This window comes from Doryrhamphus excisus, linkage group LG5 (assembly GCF_037039965.1).
Source record: "Doryrhamphus excisus strain RoL-2023G ecotype Guam linkage group LG5, RoL_Dexc_Guam_v1.1, whole genome shotgun sequence".
NCBI lineage: Eukaryota > Metazoa > Chordata > Actinopteri > Syngnathiformes > Syngnathidae > Doryrhamphus > Doryrhamphus excisus.
The window spans coordinates 3297658-3320014 of NC_136361.1; the positions used below are offsets into that span (position 1 = coordinate 3297658).

General features: G+C 41.5%; 1 protein-coding gene across 3 annotated transcripts in view; it reads left to right on the forward strand.

Annotated features, from left to right (window-relative positions):
* The window catches only part of myripb (myosin VIIA and Rab interacting protein b), a 96136-nt gene that overhangs the window by 73272 nt on the left and 507 nt on the right, over window positions 1-22357 (forward strand). Inside the window, exons 1-14 of one of the 3 annotated variants that reach the window (XM_058059358.2) lie at window positions 4263-4487; window positions 6710-6796; window positions 7840-7937; window positions 8021-8101; window positions 9198-9365; window positions 9944-10112; window positions 11167-11693; window positions 11773-11907; window positions 13158-13796; window positions 13962-14024; window positions 16355-16534; window positions 16606-16767; window positions 18342-18437; window positions 18516-18576. In XM_058059358.2, coding sequence (XP_057915341.2) covers window positions 4454-4487; window positions 6710-6796; window positions 7840-7937; window positions 8021-8101; window positions 9198-9365; window positions 9944-10112; window positions 11167-11693; window positions 11773-11907; window positions 13158-13796; window positions 13962-14024; window positions 16355-16534; window positions 16606-16767; window positions 18342-18437; window positions 18516-18576 — 2500 coding nt within the window. In that variant the 5' untranslated portion in view covers window positions 4263-4453. Of the gene's footprint in view, window positions 1-4262; window positions 4488-6709; window positions 6797-7839; window positions 7938-8020; window positions 8102-9197; window positions 9366-9943; window positions 10113-11166; window positions 11694-11772; window positions 11908-13157; window positions 13797-13961; window positions 14025-16354; window positions 16535-16605; window positions 16768-18341; window positions 18438-18515; window positions 18577-22357 lie in introns of those variants that run through there. The other 2 variants (XM_058059354.2, XM_058059357.2) reach the window with 2 other exon arrangements.

The window sequence follows — 22357 nt, forward strand, 5'->3', positions numbered from 1 at the left end:
AAAAACATGCAAACTCCACACAGACATGGTTGAGGGCGGAATTGAACTTGGGTCTTCTAGCTGTGAGACCTGCGCTCTAACCACTTGTCCACCGTGCAGCCCCCGATAAAATATATTCATTCATAAATCATTACTATTATACTTTTTTCAATTTTTTTTTACATATTTTTATGTATATTTATATATATACATATATTTACTATTATTGTACATATTTTTTGCTCAAATTAAGTATAAAAAAGGCTACAAATAAAATATGTATAATATAAATATATATAATATAATGTATATAATATAAGGCATTCAGAAGATGCATTCAAAGACGTCATATGTAGTATTCCTCACTGGTCACTAGGTGTCAGTACTGTTATTGATGAGACAGTAGCAGGAAGTACTGTACACAACGAAAGTATAAAAAAAAATTGTGTCTATATTATGTCTCATTTTCTCTTGTGTTTTCTGTATTGGGTAATATGTGTCACACCCTGCGTGAAGTCCTGCGTGACAGTTGGTTTATGTTCTCGGTTTAGGTTTTGGTTTCCGTTTTGGAACTCTTATTTTGTAGTTAACTTCCTGTTGTCCTTGGTTGCCGTAATCGTTCACACCTGTCCCTAATTTGTGTGGGTATATAGTTCAGGTGTGCGCTTCTCCCTTGGTGGGATCATTATCATTTGTCAGTCAGCAAGTTGTGTTGCCTTTTTCCTGCCTGCCGCAATTATTGCAAAAATAAATATTTTTACCTGCATTCGGTCCTGCTCTCTGCATCCTGGGGTCTCACCGCAACACAGTGATGCCGAAACGTGACAGAATGATCCCACCAAGTGACGAAGACCTCGCGGAGAGCGATTATTGGACCTGGCAGCTCCTCAAGGCGATGGAGGACGAGGAGATGGCGATGCCGCCATGGGAGATGGAGGATTTGGTGTGCGGTCCGGACGACACGTTCGTCGCTACGGCGTGGCTGTATCCCGGACCCGCCGACGACGCTCCAAACCCTTCGCGACGCCGACGCAAGCCGCGGCGCCACAGAGCGACGCCTAGCTCGTCTTCCCCTCCACGCCAAGTCGAGGTGCACCCGCCCTCTTGCCCTGCCGGCTTCGACGGACCCGACGACGACCTCGCGGAGTTCGACGAATGGACCCGGCAGTTCTTCAAGGCAATGGAGCAAGAATGTGCAAGGTATACTCCGGAGGAACTGGAAACCATGGTGTGGGGGCCGGACGGCACCCTAGTGCCCATGGCGTCGGTGTTCCCGGTAACCGCTGCACACCCTCCGACGCGGCGGCGTCGCCGGCGCACGGCACGTCGCCAAGAGGTGTGGCCGCCCTCTTCCGCCTCGCCATGTCACGCCACGGCACAGCTCAACTCTCTCGCTGCTGCCGAGTTTCAGCCCGTCGGGCGTTCCCTGACGGCTCCCGTGGCAAGTGGCGAGGCTCCCCGGATTCCTCCAGTTCCCAAGCCACGCAGCCCCAGGTGTCCCCAAGACCCGGCTCCCGTGCCAAGCTGCGTGGCCTCTCGGATTCCTCCAGTTCCCAAGCCACGCAGCCACTGGGGTTTCCAAGACCCGGCTCCCGTGCCAAGCTGCGTGGCATCTCCGATTCCTCCAGTTCCCAAGCCACGCAGCCCCTGGGGTTTTCAAGACCCGGCTCCCGTGCCAAGCTGCGTGGCCTCACAGATTCTGCCAGTTCCCAAGCCACGCAGCCCCAGGGGTTTCCAAGACCCGGCTCCCGTGCCAAGCTGCGTGGCCTCTCGGATTCCTCCAGTTCCTAAGCCACGCAGTCCCAGGTGTCCCCAAGACCTGGCGCCCGTGCCCAAGCCACGCAGCCACTGGGGTTCTCAAGACCCGGCTCCCATGCCAAGCTGCGTGGCGTCCCTGATCCCGCCCGTGCCCAAGCCGCGCAGCTTCGGGACCAGGCAGGTGGCTGTGGCCGGGACTGTTGACCTGGAGGAGCCAGTGGCCCTCCTCCAAGCCTCCCTCCTCCCTGCCCTGGTTTCGGCTCCCTCGGATTACGGCGTCTGGGATCCGCCTTCGAGAGGGGGGGCTAGTACCACCTGCTGGGCTACGGTGGAAGCACAGCCCAGCCTGCCGATGGAAGGGGAGGATGGCGCCACCTGCTGGGGGAATGAGGAGACACAGCCCTCTCCACCTGCAGGACGAGCAGCAGGGCTTGCTGGAGCAGATGGACAGGCTCTGGCAGGGACGACGCCTGCTGCTTCGCCGTCGTCGCGTCGGGATCGGACGCCTGCTTCTTCGCGTCGGGATCGGACGCCTGCTTCTTCGCGTTGGGATCGGACGCCTGCTTCTTCGCGTCGGGATCGGACGCCTGCTTCTTCGCGTCGGGATCGGACGCCTGCTTCTTCGCGTCGGGATCGGACGCCTGCTTCTTCGCGTCGGGATCGGACGCCTGCTTCTTCGCGTCGGGATCGGACGCCTGCTTCTTCGCGTCGGGATCGGACGCCTGCTTCTTCGCGTCGGGATCGGACGCCTGCTTCTTCGCGTCGGGATCGGACGCCTGCTTCTTCGCGTCGGGATCGGACGCCTGCTTCTTCGCGTCGGGATCGGACGCCTGCTTCTTCGCGTCGGGATCGGACGCCTGCTTCTTCGCGTCGGGATCGGACGCCTGCTTCTTCGCGTCGGGATCGGACGCCTGCTTCTTCGCGTCGGGATCGGACGCCTGCTTCTTCGCGTCGGGATCGGACGCCTGCTTCTTCGCGTCGGGATCGGACGCCTGCTTCTTCGCGTCGGGATCGGACGCCTGCTTCTTCGCGTCGGGACCGGACGCCTGCTTCTTCGCGTCGGGACCGGACGCCTGCTTCTTCGCGTCGGGACCGGACGCCTGCTTCTTCGCGTCGGGACCGGACGCCTGCTTCTTCGCGTCGGGACCGGACGCCTGCTTCTTCGCGTCGGGACCGGACGCCTGCTTCTTCGCGTCGGGACCGGACGCCTGCTTCTTCGCGTCGGGACCGGACGCCTGCTTCTTCGCGTCGGGACCGGACGCCTGCTTCTTCGCGTCGGGACCGGACGCCTGCTTCTTCGCCGTCTCCGCGTCGGGGCCGGACGGCCTCTAGACTTTCGGCCGGAGACTTGGTTCTACACCCAGGGCGCCCGCCTGAGGAAGCCTACCTCGCGCTTGGTCGAGGGCGCCCCCCAGAAGGCGTTTACCAACCCAACCATTCCCTCCATCACTTGGAGGTGTCTTGCTGGCTCCGCCGGGCCTGCCGCCCCGGCCGGCCCCCAGAAGGGTTCCGTCGGCGACCCACCTCCGGTCCCCCCACCACCCATCCCTCTTTGACTACTATTTGTTTTGGACATCTGGGATCCGTCCTTGAGGGGGGTGTACTGTCACGCCCTGCGTGAAGTCCTGCGTGACAGTTGGTTTATGTTCTCGGTTTAGGTTTTGGTTTCCGTTTTGGAACTCTTATTTTGTAGTTAACTTCCTGTTGTCCTTGGTTGCCGTAATCGTTCACACCTGTCCCTAATTTGTGTGGGTATATAGTTCAGGTGTGCGCTTCTCCCTTGGTGGGATCATTATCATTTGTCAGTCAGCAAGTTGTGTTGCCTTTTTCCTGCCTGCCGCAATTATTGCAAAAATAAATATTTTTACCTGCATTCGGTCCTGCTCTCTGCATCCTGGGGTCGCACCGCAACACAGTGATGCCGAAACGTGACAATATGAGTGTTATAGGGTTGTTATTTCATGTTTGAAGGGCTCTAATAGTATATAGTAATAATATTATGAACTCATTTGCTACCAAAGACGTATTTATACCTTATATTGCGTGAGAGGCACAAAGACTTGATGATGTAACTCCACAATAGAAGAGAGCATGTGTGGTTAAGTTTTTAAGCCCAAAAAAAACAGCCACAAGGTGGCAGAATTGCATTTTTTAAGAAGTAATACTTTGATATATTTGGTATATTTTAACTAAGTTCTACTGCTGATTACTAAAGAGATCAAAACCCTTATCTTTCTTTTGGTATATACCATGTTTGTGGTAAATCCCTGCAAAATCAGTCAAAATCATCCAAAATGGCCGCCACCGAGCGGGAATGGCTGGGATTGAATGAGTTAATCAGGAATCTTACGTCTCGTCATGGTCATGTGTGGAACCATATTATCTATATAAGATGAACTCTGTACACCTGTTCCCAATAAATCCCAAATCCGGCTGTTGAGTTTTTAGTTAGAATTAATCCATTACAATTATAAATATTATTTTAATAGTAAATTAAATCATGAATATAATAATATAACAAGTAAAAATTATTCCTTGACTCCACCATTGTTGTAAAAGTGAAACTTTTAAATGGAACAGTCCGGCTTCACAAGTGAATATATCATGGTTGAGCCATTTTGGTGGACTGGTTTGGAGCAAGGAAGGCCTTCGGGATGACCCTGAGGCCTGCATGGCATCAGGTGGAGCCCCCCCACCATAAACCCTCAGTGCCAACATGGACGTCAATCCCGCAGGAGGCCTCGGAGGGGGTAGGAGCTAGTTGTGTGTTTTTATTTAAGCTCTTATTTAAGCGTGTTTGCATGCAGCCGCTTAATGGTTAGCCTTTAAAAAGCTTGCTGTGACAGCTGGTTGTTTTTTAGTTATTAAAGGATGAAAAAAAAAAGCGTTATTTAGTTAGCGTTGGCTCGCCGCAAAGTTCGTGGACAAGGACTCCTCTTCCACGCCGCTGGATGTGCCACAAACGCCACGCATGCTCCACTTAGGTAAACAGGGGCTCACATTACAGCAAAGTTCCTTCATGCATATTTTCCTTAACGGTTGGTCCAATGGTAATAGAGCATGTCCCGGTTGAGGTGCGGCGTGTGTCGTCTTGGCAGCGTGACGGTGCGTTTATGGCACCCTGAAATGAAGAAAAAAAAAAAATCACCACAGGGGCGGTGCAGCTGGAGTTGAGGCTTTTTGGTTTGGAAGGCTGATTCTGAGTTATGGCTGCTTTGTTTTCTCTGGAATTTGTATTCATGTTCGGGGGGGGGGGGGTTGAATAGTAACCGTATGAATCACGGTGGCACTTTGTCTCTGAAGATGCATTTATCCTATTTATTCATTCACCGGGACACAAAAGGCTGCAGAATGGATGCAGTAATGAATCTCTTAAGTCGGAGTTTTTTTATACATAAAAGTTTATACTGTAATATTTTCCTGAATGAGCATATAGGTGGTCCTTTGGGGTTATGAATGAGTTCCATTCAAATGATGCGTTTAAGTGTCGATCAGACCTGAATTAACACAACACTGTTTAGTTATTACTGTTGCTCCCATAGGAGCAGATCCTTGAGTTTGGGATTTCCGACTGTCTGTGAACATCACAAGTCCTCTCTGGGGGGGCGGGGGGTCGACAATTGCGTTTGATTCTGATTCGGATGACAGCCTGTTTTGCATGATGGAAAACCTTTTTTAAAAAAAAAAAAAACACTTAGAGCCTTCCTAGCATGAAATAGCACCCCTATAGTCACTTTTTCCACTCCAATTGAGTTTGCTGATTCTGGTTCGAACGACAGTAGCCTGTTTTGCATGACGAAAAACCCTTTTTAAAAAAAAAAACTATTAGAGCCCTCCAGACATGAAATAGCACCCCTATAGTCACATTTTCAACTCCTATTGAGTTTGCTGATTCTGGTTCGAACGACAGTAGCCTGTTTTGCATGACGGAAAACCTTTTTTTAAACAGTATTAGAGCCTTCCAGACATGACATAGCACCCCTATAGTCACATTTTCAACTCCAATTGAGTTTGCTGATTCTGGTTCGAACGACAGTAGCCTGTTTTGCATGACGGAAAACCTTTTATTTAAACAGTATTAAAGCCCTCCAGACATGAAATAGCACCCCTATAGTCACATTTTCAACTCCTATTGAGTTTGCTGATTCTGGTTCGAACGACAGTAGCCTGTTTTGCATGACAGAAAACCTTTTTTTAAACAGTATTAGAGCCCTCCAGACATGACATAGCACCCCTATAGTCACATTTTCAACTCCTATTGAGTTTGCTGATTCTGGTTCGAACGACAGTAGCCTGTTTTGCATGACAGAAAACCTTTTTTTAAACAGTATTAGAGCCTTCCAGACATGACATAGCACCCCTATAGTCACATTTTCAACTCCAATTGAGTTTGCTGATTCTGGTTCGAACGACAGTAGCCTGTTTTGCATGACGGAAAACCTTTTATTTAAACAGTATTAAAGCCCTCCAGACATGAAATAGCACCCCTATAGTCACATTTTCAACTCCTATTGAGTTTGCTGATTCTGGTTCGAACGACAGTAGCCTGTTTTGCATGATGGAAAATCTTTTTAAAAAAAAAAACAGTATTAGAGCCCTCCAGACATGAAATAGCACCCCTATAGTCACATTTTCACTCCCATTAACCACTATAGTCGACATCCATCCACCATGCTGCTTCTCCTCACTAGGGTGGCGGGTACGCTGGAGCCTATCCCAGCTGTCTTTGGATGGCCAACATGTTAACCACTCGACCACCGTGCGGCCTTATAGTAGACATCATATAAGTCATACGACGAGTGTGTCCCTCAGGGACCAGAGTGAGGTTTCCTGTGTTTGTGTTAATGAGGGATTATTGCGCCTTTTTTGTGAGATCATTAAAATTTTGCAATGAAAGTTTGTTGTCCCGGTCTGGTGCTTGTGTGTTGAAGGTTGTTGTACTCGACGCCTCGCTCTTTCTCTTTCCCAGCAGAAAGCAGCGTTCACGAGGGAAGTTTCTGCAACGACAACGATGGCAGCGTCTGCGGCAGCGACTCCGTCTTCTACAAACAGAGTGAAGGTGAGGGCCTCATTCCTGCTTTGCTTTTATGGATTTCTTCACTTGTTTTTCCACCATTTTTATGCATTTTTTAATCTTTTACATGAACTAACAAATAGGGCATTGTGCAAAGGAGCGTGTCTGAAGGCGAAAGAAGCAGTGAAAGTGGGAGTACCCTTTAAAACATTGCACAGAAATCACTACTTATACACACACAGTAAAGTGCAGTCCTTCTACCAGGACCACCTCCGAGGATCTGAGGACTTTTGCTTTGTAAAGAAAAAAAAATTTTTTTTTCTTTATTCCATGCAACTAAAATGACATGTTCTGAAACAATATGATTTTCTACTAAAAATTAAAAAAAAAAAAAAATTATTCTCATATAATTCCAGCTTGGAATTCTGACTTTGTCATAATATTTTGACTTTATTCTCCAAACATGAAATATGTTTCTATTCTCAGAAAATTGACTTTTTATTGAATATTTTGACTTTATTTTCATACCATAATATTTTAACATTCTTGTCAACTTAATTTACAACAAAAATATATATATTTTTTTTATATGACAACTTTTTGATCTTTTTCAATATTTAAATTGACATTATGACATTATTCCTCATAATAGTTTATTTTCATAAAATTAACTTTTTTCTAATATTTTGACTTTATTCACGTAAAAAAAATTTGAGATTCCAAATATTTTGACATTCTTGGAAACTTTTTCCACAAATTAATTTTCCAAAAAATGTTTTTTTATATTAAGACTTTTTGAAAACATTTTGTAAAATATTTAAACATTGTTCATCATAATGTAATTTTTTCACATAAAATTGTAACTTTTTTCTAATATTTTGACTTTACTATTTTGAATAATTTTCCAAAAATGACAACATTATGCGTATTTTTTATATAATACGACTTTAAAGAAATAACCTTTTTTGCCTACTAAAATAACATTATTTTATTTTTCCTCTGAATATTCTAGGGTTATTCTACTCTATTCTCATAAAATGGGGACTTTTCCAACACATAATCTTCATGGTAAATTTGTCCCCTACCAGGACACAGTATGGCCGAGACCCTCACAGTGGCCCTGCGTGTTGCCGAGGAGGCCATAGAGGAAGCCATCGCCAAGGCGGAGGAGTTCAGCGACAGTTTGGTAACCTCGGCTTCCTCCCTTTCGCTCGCTTGTGTAGACTCTGTAAAAACTTGCCCCCCCCCCCCCACCGCCCGTGTGTCCAGGAGAAGCAGAATGAGGCTCGCTATCTGCGGGACCACAAAGAGGAGCTCATAGAGGAACTTGCCACGACCATCGTCCAAAAGGTACATCAAGGTGCTTTATTTTCACATTCCTATCTTGTCTAGCGTCGTCGAGCCGTATTCCACCGTATTCCACCGTATCTGCATTCCACTAAGGAGCAACAATAACAAGAAACACGCTAACGATCCTTTAATTGCTCTGCTCTTCTTCAACTGCTGGTGCAGCTCGTTAGCACCGCGCCGTGTGCTTGATGGCCTTTTTACCTTTCATCAGGATTGGCAATCTTTCTAAGCGTGGCCATCATCCATGGCCTTTGGAAACAATAAGGAACTTAAATTATTTGGATTATTGGCGTTATTATGTTATAATTATATCATGCAATAATATTAACAATCATCATAAGCATTTTCCTGGATTTTCAAAAAACTTACTGATTTTCAAAAAAAAACTGCTTACTGTAATTATCATTATTAGTGGTTGCTGTTATAATTTTTGTCATTATTGGATAAAAAATACATAATGAAAATAATATTTTTATTATAATTACAAAATTATTGAAATAATAAAATGATTATTATAACAATATTTAATAATATAATGCTTACAATATTATTGAAATAATAAAATAATGCTAAATATAATATTAATATAATGTAATAGAAAATATATTAAAATAATTACAATTAACTGATAATTATTATTATTTCTCATTTCCCCCAAATTTTGCTCATTTTCATAAACTGTTGACCGGTATGCTTTGAGTAATGTCACAGTAATACTGTAGCAACATTTACCTTTAAAAAAAATTATAATAATAATAATAATAATGGACATTTTCTAGAAAATAATAATAAAAATATAGTAAATTATTAACTAACTTAATTATAATAATTATTATTAACAGTAATCAACACTTATTTATTACTTATTTTTTATGATTTTATTATCAATAATACAGATTTTTACTTTGACTGGTTGGCACTGATTTTTTATTATACAATTTTTTATATTATGTACTTTTTTTATTCTTAATATTATCATCAAACTAATAAAATTAAAAATAAATGTTGCCGAGCAGACTGGAGAAGATTGTTATTGTTGTTACTGAAAGTGACAATATGGTGACAAGCCCCCCCCCTTCCCTGTCCCCCCCCCCAGATCATCCAAAGGAGGAAGCGCTCGGAGATGCAGACAGAGTATGACTTTGTCTGGCCTCATCCTCATCCTCAGTCCTTGATCCAGTCCACTGATCAGGCATCTGCTCCACTACCCCACACGTCTTCACAAGGACCCCCGGACCCCCTCAAGGCTTCCGCCGCCCTCTCGGTCAGTGTCGGACGCCACACATGGAAGTTCATGTTCATTCGTAGAGATATAATACCGGAATCCAACACAGGAACTGTATGATAATAATAATAATAATAATGATAATAATATGAAGCCACACTTGTTGGAGCGACACGACGTTGTCAGCGGGGACGTTTTGTCATCGCTGACATTTGTCGTCACCCCGTGCATCAAAGCTGTGCTCCCAGGGCTTCCTTCCTGTTCTGTTCCCCCCCCCACCCACCGCTGTTTCACTGCGTCGTGATCAAAGTAAGTGTGGCATCCACTCCCGATTCTTCCTCGGCAGCTCAGCTCAGCCCCGCCCCGCCTCTCCCCTTCCCTCCCTTCCCCTCCACGGGACGGAACAGCCTGTGTTTATCAGCTCCTCTTCAAACAAAACCAATTAGTCACACTTGCAGGCCTGTTCTGCCACTCAAAATGAGCCTGGCTGTTCTTCTTCTCTCTCTTTGGTCTTAGAGCGCCACCTTGAGGAGGGAAGTCGAACCTTTTTGAAGTATTATTCTAGTTCTTGATGTCGTCTCGTGTGTGTGTGTGTGTGTGTGTTTGTGTGTTTGCAGCGCTCACGCTCAGCCTTCTCCCTCACCAGTGACGACTCTCCGGAGAAGGCTCCTCAGGACGAGGCGGTCGGCACGGGCGGCAGCTTGCAGGAGTACTCGTCTCTGAAGAGGGAGGCCAAGACGGCGTCCCTCCCCACCTGGAAGAGTGTCGACCGTCTGGACAATTCTAGTAATCGGCCTGTTTGATGCTTTTTGGAAAGGTTCAGGTTTGATGTTTTACTGGGAGGAACCGCCATTGTGGAAAATCAATAGATGACACTTTTTAGTCATGCTAAAATGTTTTATATATTAAGAAGTACATTTTTGTTTTGAGATGTCGGTGGAACAAAACATCAGTATGTACTTCCCCGTTTTTCTTTTTTAGATATTTTTTTTTGATATGATGACTTTATTTCCATCATATTTTTACTTAAATTCTATAATATTCTAACTTCCCTTGACTTCCAAATATGACAACTTAAATTTGTTTTCTCAAAACTATTTTTGAGCAGCAACCCAGTGATATATTAAATTAAATTATATTATTTATATTTATTATATTAATTATATATTTTTTATATTTATTATATTTTGTATATTTATTATTATATTCAAAAAATAACATACTATTAAAGTATTTTAACTCTATTAGGACTATTTTTCCTGATATTACATATAATTTTTTTTTATCTTTTTAGAATTTTACTTTTTTCTCTTAATATTTTGATTTTATGTCTAAAATTTTAGCTGATCAAATTAAATTATACTATATTTCAACTTTTTTTTCATTTTCTTTCATAATAATTATTATTACAACTTTATTAGTAGTTTCTCGTAATATCCCCATAACTTTATTAAAAAAAAAATTATTAGAATATTTGTAAAAAAACAACCACAGGCTGCGAATGGCCCACAGGCCACTCTTTGGACACCCCTGGTGTAAACAGCTTCAAGTAAATTATGTTAATTGTAATCAGATTATTAATTGGAGACAATATATCTTTAATAATGATTTGGAGTGCATGAGAAAGTCTTCTGACTTTGTGGGACTGTAACCGCTCAATCACAAATGCTGCCTTCTTGTCACGGGTAGAGCAAATGATACATCGGGAGGTTGCCTACAGCCACAGCTCATGTTTTTTGACCTGGTGTGCTACCTTATGAGAGATTTTGCTTTTGGAAGTCCAAAAGATGTCCTTTGGGATACATGATGGTGATCTGCTGCATTTATCCTGTTCATGCAGGCGCATCCTCAGTCCTCCAGAGTCCGGACGGCAACTGGATCGCTCTCCACAGCTCCCAGCTGTCCCGTCCCAGCCTGCTCACCAAGAGGAAGAGCCTGGTCTTCAGCGTCTTGGAAAAAGAGTCCGGCGTGGTCTCGGCCTACGACGAGATGGGCTCCGACTCCGAGGACGACGACCAAAGGGGCTGGGGGGCGGCCCTTCAACAGTTCCGACGCAAGCTCTCCGACGAGACGTACTACACGGACTCCCAGCACGACCCCGAGTGGACGTACACGCAGCACCCGCCCGTGACCTCGCCGTCTTCGGGCCAGTACACCAACACGGAGACGCTGAATTCCGACTCGGAGGCGTCGTCGGCGCTGTCCACGTGTCCCAGGAAGCCGCCTCAGAACCCGCCGAGGAAGAAAGCGCCGTCGGACACGCACTTGCACCCCTACCACCAACCGCTCTACCACCATCAGCTCCACCACAACCTCTCGCCGTACCCGCTCCTCACGGGGGCGCTGGACATCAACTTTAACCCCAAGGTGCGTTGTTGTTGTCCAAGAAGTAGCAATATAGCATAGCCACAATATTAGCATCAAACACCAAACGCCGATGTTCCAGGTGATGGGGGACAGCAGCGAGGCGGACGAAAAGCAGAACGACCCGGTGAGAAGGTCACGGCGGCGCCGGAAAAGCAAGAGGGAGTCATCGAACGAGAGCAGGTCCGGGACCCAGAACTACTCTCAGTCCATCCAGGTAACATATCATGCTGAGGAATCATAGAAATAGAATGAATAGAGCGCTATATCGCTTTATATTAGGAAGCCCTGGAACACCCGAACTCTCAAGCAAGCTTGATTCTAATTAAATTAAAAGTTAATTAAATAATTAATACAGACGCAAATGTACTGGAAAGTGGATAAATCAATATTTAAGTTTTTTTTAGTAAACATATTTCATAATGATTACATACCAGAAAGCTGAAAGAATAGTCTTAAATGTTCTTGTAAAACCCGGTGTCACCACTAGAGGGCGAAAAACATCTATTGTTGGCGCTCCCAGGCCTGTTTATTACACTTTAGAGTCAATTATAGGCTATAATGTAGTTTTTTTTTTTAACATTAATATTTCACCTTAAATTTTAATCTTGCTGGTTAATTTTTTTTCAGTATGCCCTGACATTTGACTGTAGTATTTTTTTATTTTGACTGTTTATTAATATTGTGGCTAAAATCACCCCCAAAATGTCTCAAACATTAAATTTAAAGCTAATGTACAAATTTACTAAAAAAACAAAGTGAAATATTTATTTTATTTTTTATATTTTATTTTATTTATTTTATTTTATTTTATATATATATAAAACATAAAATAAAAAATATATAATATATATTAATAAATTTATATATATTTGTTATATTTATTAATATATTAATAAATATATATTTATGAATTACTGTAATCCATCACTCCTTCACGCTTTGAGTCACACAATCCTGTTTTTTCAACCTATGTAGGTAGTTTTGTGGTGGACTTACAGCCATTATCATAATAAAATTAATATAAATTTTGCATATTTTTGGCCTAAATTAAGCATATAAATGGCAAAATTACGGAAAATACAAATATAAGGCGTTCCGAGTGATGATAAATCGTATTTTTTATTTTTTTATTTCGTCTCACATGACGCACAATACGGCCGTAATGCTAAAACGTTATGCTAAAACTCAACTCTGAACCCCCGACATCACTTCCTGTCCCCTCGTACCGGAACACATTTACAACAACACACAAGTAAAAGTCATATTGATGTCTTATACGTTTTCTTGTCTTATATTATGTCAACTGTAATGGCTAAAATACATGTACAGGCGACTATAGGGGTGTTATTTCATGCCTGGAGGGCTCTAATAATGTTAACCAATGGAACCAATTAACTGCGATAAACGAGGGATTACGGTATTAAATTAAATTAATAATAATTTGACAATTTTCCTCCCCTCAAGGAGAGCAGCGGCTTTCTTCTCAACGACCTCCTGAAGAGAGGCTTAAGTGAGGACCAGCCAGGTCCAGACCCGGTGCCAGTGAGCGCCGCGGCATCGGACACCGTCAAGCCCGAACCCCAAAATTTAGACAAAGCCGACCAGAGGAGCCCTCTTTCAGTCACTCCAGGGCCCCGGCACACCAGTTCTGGACCCACGTCCGGTCTCGCTGACCCCTTGGGAGACGAACTGCGGTCCAGAATCAACAAGCTGGTCAGGAGTCGAACCAACAGCAGAGAGAGCAGCTCATCCGAGGAGGAGAAGCGGTCAAAAAACCCCAAAGACGCGGAAAAAGAGAAGTCAAAGTCTGGCGTCAGATTAAGAGCAAGCGAACCGGTTTTGCAAGTCAACGGACAAGAACTGAGCGGGCTTGGGATCAAGAGTCCGCCTCCGAAGGAGAAGAGGTCGGAGAAGAACATGGAGGAGGTGGCGGCGGCGGACGAGCGGGAGCAGAAGAGAGGAGAGAGGAGGAACCGCCAAAACAAGAGGCAGCACAGACGAGACGTGGACAAGGAATTGACGGAATGGAGGGGCAGCTCCAGCGCCGCCAGCTCGCCTGCTGTTACGCCATCTTCCCAGGAGGGGGTGCTGTCTGACAACCAGGTAAAAAATCATAAAACACTTCTGTTTTTGTTCCATTTCTATGTTTGTCTCTTTCTTTCATGCTTTGTCTTTTCTTTTCACGGTTTTGTCACCTTTGCACTTGCGTGTTTCTGTGTGTGTTTCTCTGTGTGTGTGTGTGTGTGTGTGTGTGTGTGTGTGTGTCAGGAGCAACACATTGACACGGAGCAACAGCAGAGGCTTCAGTTGCTCTCCTCTCTCTTACAGCAGGTGAGAGATGTTTATATGGCCGTTTATTTACAGTCAAAATCCTCATTCGTTCACAAAGGAAAAAAAAATCTGTTCATCTTGTGCATCACATGGTCTTTCTGGACCTCCGCCAAGCCCCCCCCACCCTGTATCATGATTTAAACCATAAATATTAGCCCTACAGTTGGATTCCTTGACGACAAACCATGGAATGGTTTAAAGAATGCTAACAATGTTAAACAGTGATAGCATTAGCATTGCTAACCTGGCATAAATACCCCTGAAAATGCAAAAAAATTGGAATTGTTAGCATGCTAATGTTGGCATGCTAGCACCTAACATAGTACGAGTACATGTCTGCTTAAGTCCATATTCTTGAAAATTGACAAAAATGCTAGTTTGCGCATGTTAGCATGCTAGCAATGATAACATGCTAACATTAGCATGATAACACTTAACATGATAGTGGCGATATATCAGATAAATATTGCAACCGATAATTATTGGCCAAATATCAGCATAAAAATGCGATATCAGTTGATATCGGTATCGGAATTTTTCTCCCAATTATGAAAAATTATCATTTAAAAATTATATGGATATATGGCATGTTACACATATCAGAAATTGAGTTACAAATAATATCTGCATTTTGGTTTTCAGCAAAAATCCATGTCCATGAAAATCTAAAAATTGATAGTGTGCTAACATGCTAATGTTAGCATGTTAACAACTAACATAATCGTGTCTACCTAATAGAAATGGTTATTTTGAACACAAACGGACACAAAGGTGACAAAAAACTGCCCGGCCTCTTCTCGTATCACACAGGTGATGACTCATGTTGTCCAACATACGTAGTACATGAAGTACATGAAGTACACGCGGTACGCAGGTGACACGGCGGCCATTTGTAGGAGTGTTTTCACAGTTTGCCTTTTGTTCTTGTCAGAAATAACTGACACCATAAGGTGGCGGTTCCACCAAAGTCTCTGCTACTATTTTAGAGTTGTTTTTATCATATACAATTTTTGAATAGCACAGTTTATTATTTGCAATAGCACTGTCCATGAACACCTCACGAAAAGATATGTATATAAAGAATATTAGACAAAAAAGGGATGCATTGCACTGTATTTAAAAATAACTGAATTGTGGTTATAATACAATTATTTTAATAGTATGATTACATATTGCTATTTTATCTGTATTTTGGATATATTTATTTTTATTTATATTAACTGTTTATATTTAGTGATTTAATTTTTTATTATTTTAGATTTGTTTTAAATTATACTTTGATTACATTTGAAAAAGCTTTTTGTTTAAAAATAATATATTCTGTATTTTTATTATATATATATATTTATGATATATATTTTTAATTATATATATTGTATTATTTTTTTACATATATTTATTTTAATATATTTTATTTACATGTTCTTCAGGTCATTTTTTAAAAATATTTTTGTCTGAATAAAAAAAAATACAAATTGTCCACATTACTTAAATTTTGGTTATTCTTATTTGGTTTTAATAATTAAATTAACTAATATTTCTGTCTTAGTCCCAAAATAATAAAAAAATATTGTCATTTATTTTATTTATTTAATATTGTCATATTTAAAGTTAAATATTTTTCAGGATTTCCACTAAATTATATTTAAAATATATTTTTAATTGTTGATGTACTTACTATTTAATGGTGTGTTTGTAATGTGTGTAATGTGTGCTTTATTCTAGCTATAAAAAAAAGATATGAATCTCTTATATTGGTGGGTGTACCTAATGTTGGTCCAAAGGAGTCCAGTCAGGTATGAGAACCCTCATTGACGTGATGAATATGATGAATATGTCTGCCGTATCGTATTGATTGCGGTGCTGTTTTTGTCCACTGAAAAAAAAAAAAAGTCTCAATTGAATCCGGATGGCATCTCTCCATCGACCAATCAGCTCAATTCATCTTCCGGAGTCAATTTGTGTTTCTCACTGAGCACTTTTTTTTTTTTTTTTAAATAGGAAATAAAAGATTCCCTTCTCTCATCAGGTTAATACTTCATTTCCTTTGTGTGTGGGGGGGGGCGGGGGGTCTGCAGCGCGTCCTCTTCCATCTTGGCGCTGCCTTTTGTCACATTATCAGCGTCGGCTGAGAGGGATCAATACGGCTACTGATTAAAGTTTCAGTTTGATTCATTTCATATTGAGAAAAGATCTGTCTCTTCCATTGCTTGGCCAGTGTGAGTGTGTTTACCCCCCGGGGGGGGCTCTAAATAGAATCTTCAACCCTAATCATGCATTTCAATTGATAATGTTAATAAAAATGTTTTGTTTTTTTTTAAACCTTGCAGAAGTACTCGGCCGCGTCCCTCTGCAGCATCACAACGGAGGTGCTGAAGGTTCTCAACGCCACCGAGGAGCTGATCGGCGAGGCGGGAGGGGAAGGGTGCACGCCCTCGGAGTCTCAGAGCGCCCCCCGCAGCTCCGAGAGCAGAAGGCTGGACCAGAGGCTCACAAAGATGGAGGAGAATGTACGTAAAGCGTAACCGTCTCGCAGCATCACGTCGTTCCCGTCCTAACGGTGCTCGAATGGATCCTGTAGGTGTACCTGGCCGCCGGTGCCGTGTATGGCCTAGAGGGGGCGCTGGGGGACTTGGAGCAGTGTGCACGCAGTATTGGCAGCGGGACTTCAGACACCGAGTTGGCGTTCCTGGAGGATCAGGTGGCCACCGCTGCAGCTCAGGTCCAACAGTCTGAACTGCAGGTACACAGTATTTGTATCGTGTATATCATATATGTACTACAAGGTGTCCAAACTGCAGCCCGGGGGCCAATTGTGGCAAGGGCTGTTACTTTAGTGGCCCGTGGCAGATTCTAAAAGTGTCATATAAAAATAAAATAAAGCAAGAATGGAAAAAATCTGCTGTAATATTATCAGGAAAAATTATTAGTTAGTTTAAATAGTAAAGAAAATGTTTTTTTAAACAATTGAAATATGAGAAACAAATCTAGAATATGGGAAAAAGTCATATTACAAGAATAAAGTCAAAATATTATAAGAATAAGCAAATTTACAAGGAAAAAAATGTACAAGAAATGCACAAAACGGCAGTAATTTTACAGGAATAAAGTCCAAATATTAACAATTTGAATTTTACAAGAATAACTTAATAACTTAATAACTTAATTTACTTAACTGTAAAATTACGATATGAAATAACATCACTTTGGTTGCATAAATTTGAAATATTAGACCATTTTTTTGAAGTAGGAATATTTTGAGAAACATAGTGTGTGTGGGGAAAAAATAAAGTCAAAATATTAATAATGAAGCTATAAATAAAATAAAAATAAAAAAATGTAATTTTACAAGAATAAAGTAAAAAATAAAAACTATGATGGGAATAAGCAAATTTACATGGAAAAAAATGTACCAGAAATGCACAAAACAGCAGTAATTTTACAGGAATAAAGTCCAAATATTAGCAAGGAAGTTTGAATTTTACAAGAATAACTTTGTAAAATTACGATATGAAATAACATCACTTCAGTTGCATACATTTGAAATATTAGACAATTTTTTTGAAGTAGGAATATTATGAGAAAAATAGTGTGTGTGGAAAAAATAAATTCAAAATATTAATAATAAAGCTATAAATAAAATAAAGATAAAAAAAAAAAATTTTACAAGAATAAAGTCAAATATGATGGGAATAAGCAAATTTACATGGAAAAAATGTACAAGAAATGCACAAAACAGCAGTAATTTTACAGGAATAAAGTCCAAATATTAGCAAGGAAGTTTGAATTTTACAAGAATAACTTTGTAAAATTACGATATGAAATAACATCACTTCAGTTGCATAAATTTGAAATATTAGACAATTTTTTTTTAAGTAGGAATATTATGCGAAACATAGTGTGTGTGGAAAAAATAAAGTCAAAATATTAATAATAAAGCTATAAATAAAAATAAAAAAATGAGATTTTACAAGAATAAAGTGAAGATATTAAGTGGAAAAAAAATAATTTTTTCATGGAATTGAAATATTAAAGAAAAAAAGTCAGAATATTATTAGAGTAAAAAAAAACAACAAAGATGGAATTTTTGGAAAATTCATTTGGGGGAAAAAGTTATAATATAAAGGGAATAAAGCCAAAATATTAGTTATAATTTTGCCAAAAGATAATTGAAATATTTGGAAACTATAACAAGACATGGTACTTTTGGCAATCCTTTCCACCAAGAACCTATGGAAATCCAGCCTATACTAGAGCAGCAGGCCATCGCCTCCATGAAGGTGTCTGGTATCTAACGCAGCATCCTCCATCTTTCAGATATCCAACATTGAGGCCAGGATATCGGCTCTTAAAACCGCTGGCTTGAATGTGAGCGTCTGCAATCACTTCTCCAAGTTCAAGCCAAAAACTAAGGTATGTCGACACGCTGCGTGTAGCCTGGTGCTGTTGTATATCGACTAGCGTCTCACCGATGTTTTACCGACGTTGCAGCCACAAACTCTGGACTCATCACGCCATCAGAGGCGGAAACTACCAGCCCCTCCACTGAAAGGTCGGAAATGTTTTTAAATGTTCTTGTAAAATGTACATTAGTATGTCGTAGTAAGCTTTGTTCAGCTAACATGGTGGACATGAAAATGCTGTAACTGCAAAAAAAGGGTAAAAGTTTATTCACCTCCTTTAAAAATAACATAAATATAAAATGATATATAGCGGTGTGCAAAAGTGTTTGCCTCCTTCCTGATTTCTTATTTGTCACACTTAAATGTTTCAGACCATCCAAAAAATATAAATATTACTCAATGACACACCACTCAACACAAAATGCGTGACTGTCTCCCAGTTAACCCAACTTAACTGAGCTGTATCACTATAAAGCCATTTCCAAAGCTTTGGGACTCCAGCAAACCACAGTGAGAGCCATTATCCACACATGATGAAAACAAGGAACAGTGGTGAACCTTCCCAGGAGTGGCCGACCAACCAAAATCACCCCATGAGCATCCAGGGACGATTCATCCAAGAGGTCACAAAAGACCCCACAACATCCAAACACCTACAGGCATCACTTGCCTCAGTTAGGGTCAATATTCATGACTCGGCTCGCCTTGATTTTGCCAGAAAACATTTTGATACCCAAACTTTTTGGAAGGTGTGTGTCCCGTTACATCAGGCGTAAAGTAACATCATAGCAACGGTAAAATATGGTGGTGGTAGTGTGATGGTCTGGGGCTGTTTTACTGCTTCGGGAACTGGAAGTCTTGTTATGATAAACGGAACCATGAAGGATGCGGCCTACCAACAAATCCTGAAGTAGATGGTAAAATATGGTGGCGGTAGTGTGATGGTCTGGGGCTGTTTTGCTGCTTCGGTAACTGGAAGACTCATGATAAATGGAACCATGACAGAAGCGGTCTACCAACAAATCCTGAAGGAGACGGTAAAATATGGTGGCGGTAGTGTGATGGTCTGGGGCTGTTTTACTGCTTCGGGAAACTGGAAGACTTATGATAAACGGAACCATGAAGGATGCGGCCTACCAACAAATCATGAAGTAGACGGTAAAATATGGTGGCGGTAGTGTGATGATCTGGGGCTGTTTTGCTGCTTCATGAACTGGAAGACTTATGATAAACGGAACCATGACAGAAGCGGTCTACCAACAAATCCTGAAGTAGACGGTAAAATATGGTGGCTGTAGTGTGATGGTCTGGGGCTGTTTTGCTGCTTCATGAACTGGAAGACTTATGATAAACGGAACCATGACAGAAGCGGTCTACCAACAAATCCTGAAGTAGACGGTAAAATATGGTGGCGGTAGTGTGATGGTCTGGGGCTGTTTTGCTGCTTCGGGAACTGGAATACTTGTTTTGATAAACGGAACCATGACAGAAGCAGTCTACCAACAAATCCTGAAGTAGACGGTAAAATATGGTGGCGGTAGTGTGATGTCTGGGGCTGTTTCGCTGCTTCAGGAACTGGAAGACTTATGATAAACGGAACCATGAAGGATGCGGCCTACCAACAAATCATGAAGTAGACGGTAAAATATGGTGGCGGTAGTGTGATGGTCTGGGGCTGTTTTGCTGCTTCGGGAAGTGGAAGACTTATGATAAACGGAACCATGACAGAAGCGGTCTACCAACAAATCCTGAAGTAGACGGTAAAATATGGTGGCGGTAGTGTGATGGTCTGGGGCTGTTTCGCTGCTTCAGGAACTGGAAGACTTATGATAAACGGAACCATGAAGGATGCGGCCTACCAACAAATCATGAAGTAGACGGTAAAATATGGTGGCGGTAGTGTGATGGTCTGGGGTTGTTTTGCTGCTTCGGGAAGTGGAAGACTTATGATAAACGGAACCATGACAGAAGCGGTCTACCAACAAATCCTGAAGTAGACGGTAAAATATGGTGGCGGTAGTGTGATGGTCTGGGGCTGTTTTGCTGCTTCAGGAACTGGAAGACTTGTTATGATAAACGGAACCATGACAGAAGCGGTGTACCAACAAATCCTGAAGTAGACGGTAAAATATGGTGGCGGTAGTGTGATGGTCTCGGGCTGTTTTGCTGCTTCGGGAACTGGAAGACTCATGATAAATGGAACCATGACAGAAGCGGTCTACCAACAAATCCTGAAGGAGACGGTAAAATATGGTGGCGGTAGTGTGATGGTCTGGGGCTGTTTTGCTGCTTCGGGAACTGGAAGACTTATGATAAACGGAACCATGACAGAAGCGGTCTACCAACAAATCCTGAAGTAGACGGTAAAATATGGTGGCGGTAGTGTGATGGTCTGGGGCTGTTTTGCTGCTTCGGGAACTGGAAGACTTGTTATGATAAACGGAACCATGACAGAAGCGGTGTACCAACAAATCCTGAAGTAGATGGTAAAATATGGTGGCGGTAGTGTGATGGTCTGGGGCTGTTTTGCTGCTTCGGGAACTGGAAGACTCATGATAAATGGAACCATGACAGAAGCGGTCTACCAACAAATCCTGAAGGAGACGGTAAAATATGGTGGCGGTAGTGTGATGGTCTGGGGCTGTTTTGCTGCTTCGGGAACTGAAAGACTTATGATAAACGGAACCATGAAGGGTATCGAGATGCATGTTACTTTGGATTTTTTTCCTTTTTTTTTTTGTTTAAATAAAGTTGAATTTAAAAATGTTATTTTGTGTTGAGTGACGAATGTTTCAATGTATTTGATGATATGAAACATTTAAGTGTGACACATACACACAAATAAGACATCATCATATGTATTATTGGCCGCTTCAATGATATTTGGGACCCCCCCCCCCTGTATAAATCCATTAAAGTCTACTATGTTCTTTAATTGATGAAAATAATTAGAAAAAAAAGTCTTCTTTCAAGCGGCAAGTCAAAGCGGCCGTACGTGTGCGTGCGTGCGAGACACTTTTGTGCAAAGACAAGAGCGTCGGTCCTGAATGGACGTGAAAGCGAACACAGGAGCTGTCCAGCACACTAATTAGCTGAAAAGCTCCATTAGATGTTTTGCAGGCCAAATGGAGACGCGGACACAACGAGAGGCCAAGGCTGTTTTATCCGCCTAGAAGAAGTCGTCTCCTTTTAATAACGCTCAATGCCGCTTTTTTTTTTTTTTTTTTTCTCCCCATATCGCAGGCTTTTTTTGTTGTTTGGCTTTTTTGCCGCCACAGTCATTCACACGTGTACGCGGCTCTGATTCAGGTTTTGTGTGTTAGTCAGTCGCAGGAAGCCAGCGGTGACGAGACGCTGATTTTACGTTAATTACCTCCAGCAGGCACGACTGGCAAACTGGAATGAAGCGGTTTTTATTTTATTGCTGGTTTATATTCTTTTTGTCAGTCACTGAGTCAACATTCATGGACCTGCATATTTTTTTTTATTTTACTTTAGTGTTAGTATTTTTTTTAAATTTAGTTTTAATTTTTATAATGCTTTTTTATTTTAGTTTATTTTTCTATTTTCTCCAAAAATATAATATAAAAATATATAATTTTACATACATTTTAGTAATACTCATAGTAATGTGTTTTTTTTTTTGTGGAAATTATTCATTTGAAAGTTTTTTATACTTGCATTTGAGAAGTACTTTATAAATATTTGTATTTATTCTTAATATACAATTTCATACATATTTTATATTCTGTTTTTATGTTTATTTATTTTAATATCTATTTGAAATTAGTTTTAAAAAGTTAAAATTTATTATGATTATTTTAATTTGAGTAGTCAGTTAGTAATAATTTTTAAAAAGACTTTTTATACCTTAAAGGTATTTTTACATCAGTTAAACGATTTTTTTTATAATTTGAAAAACATTATTTT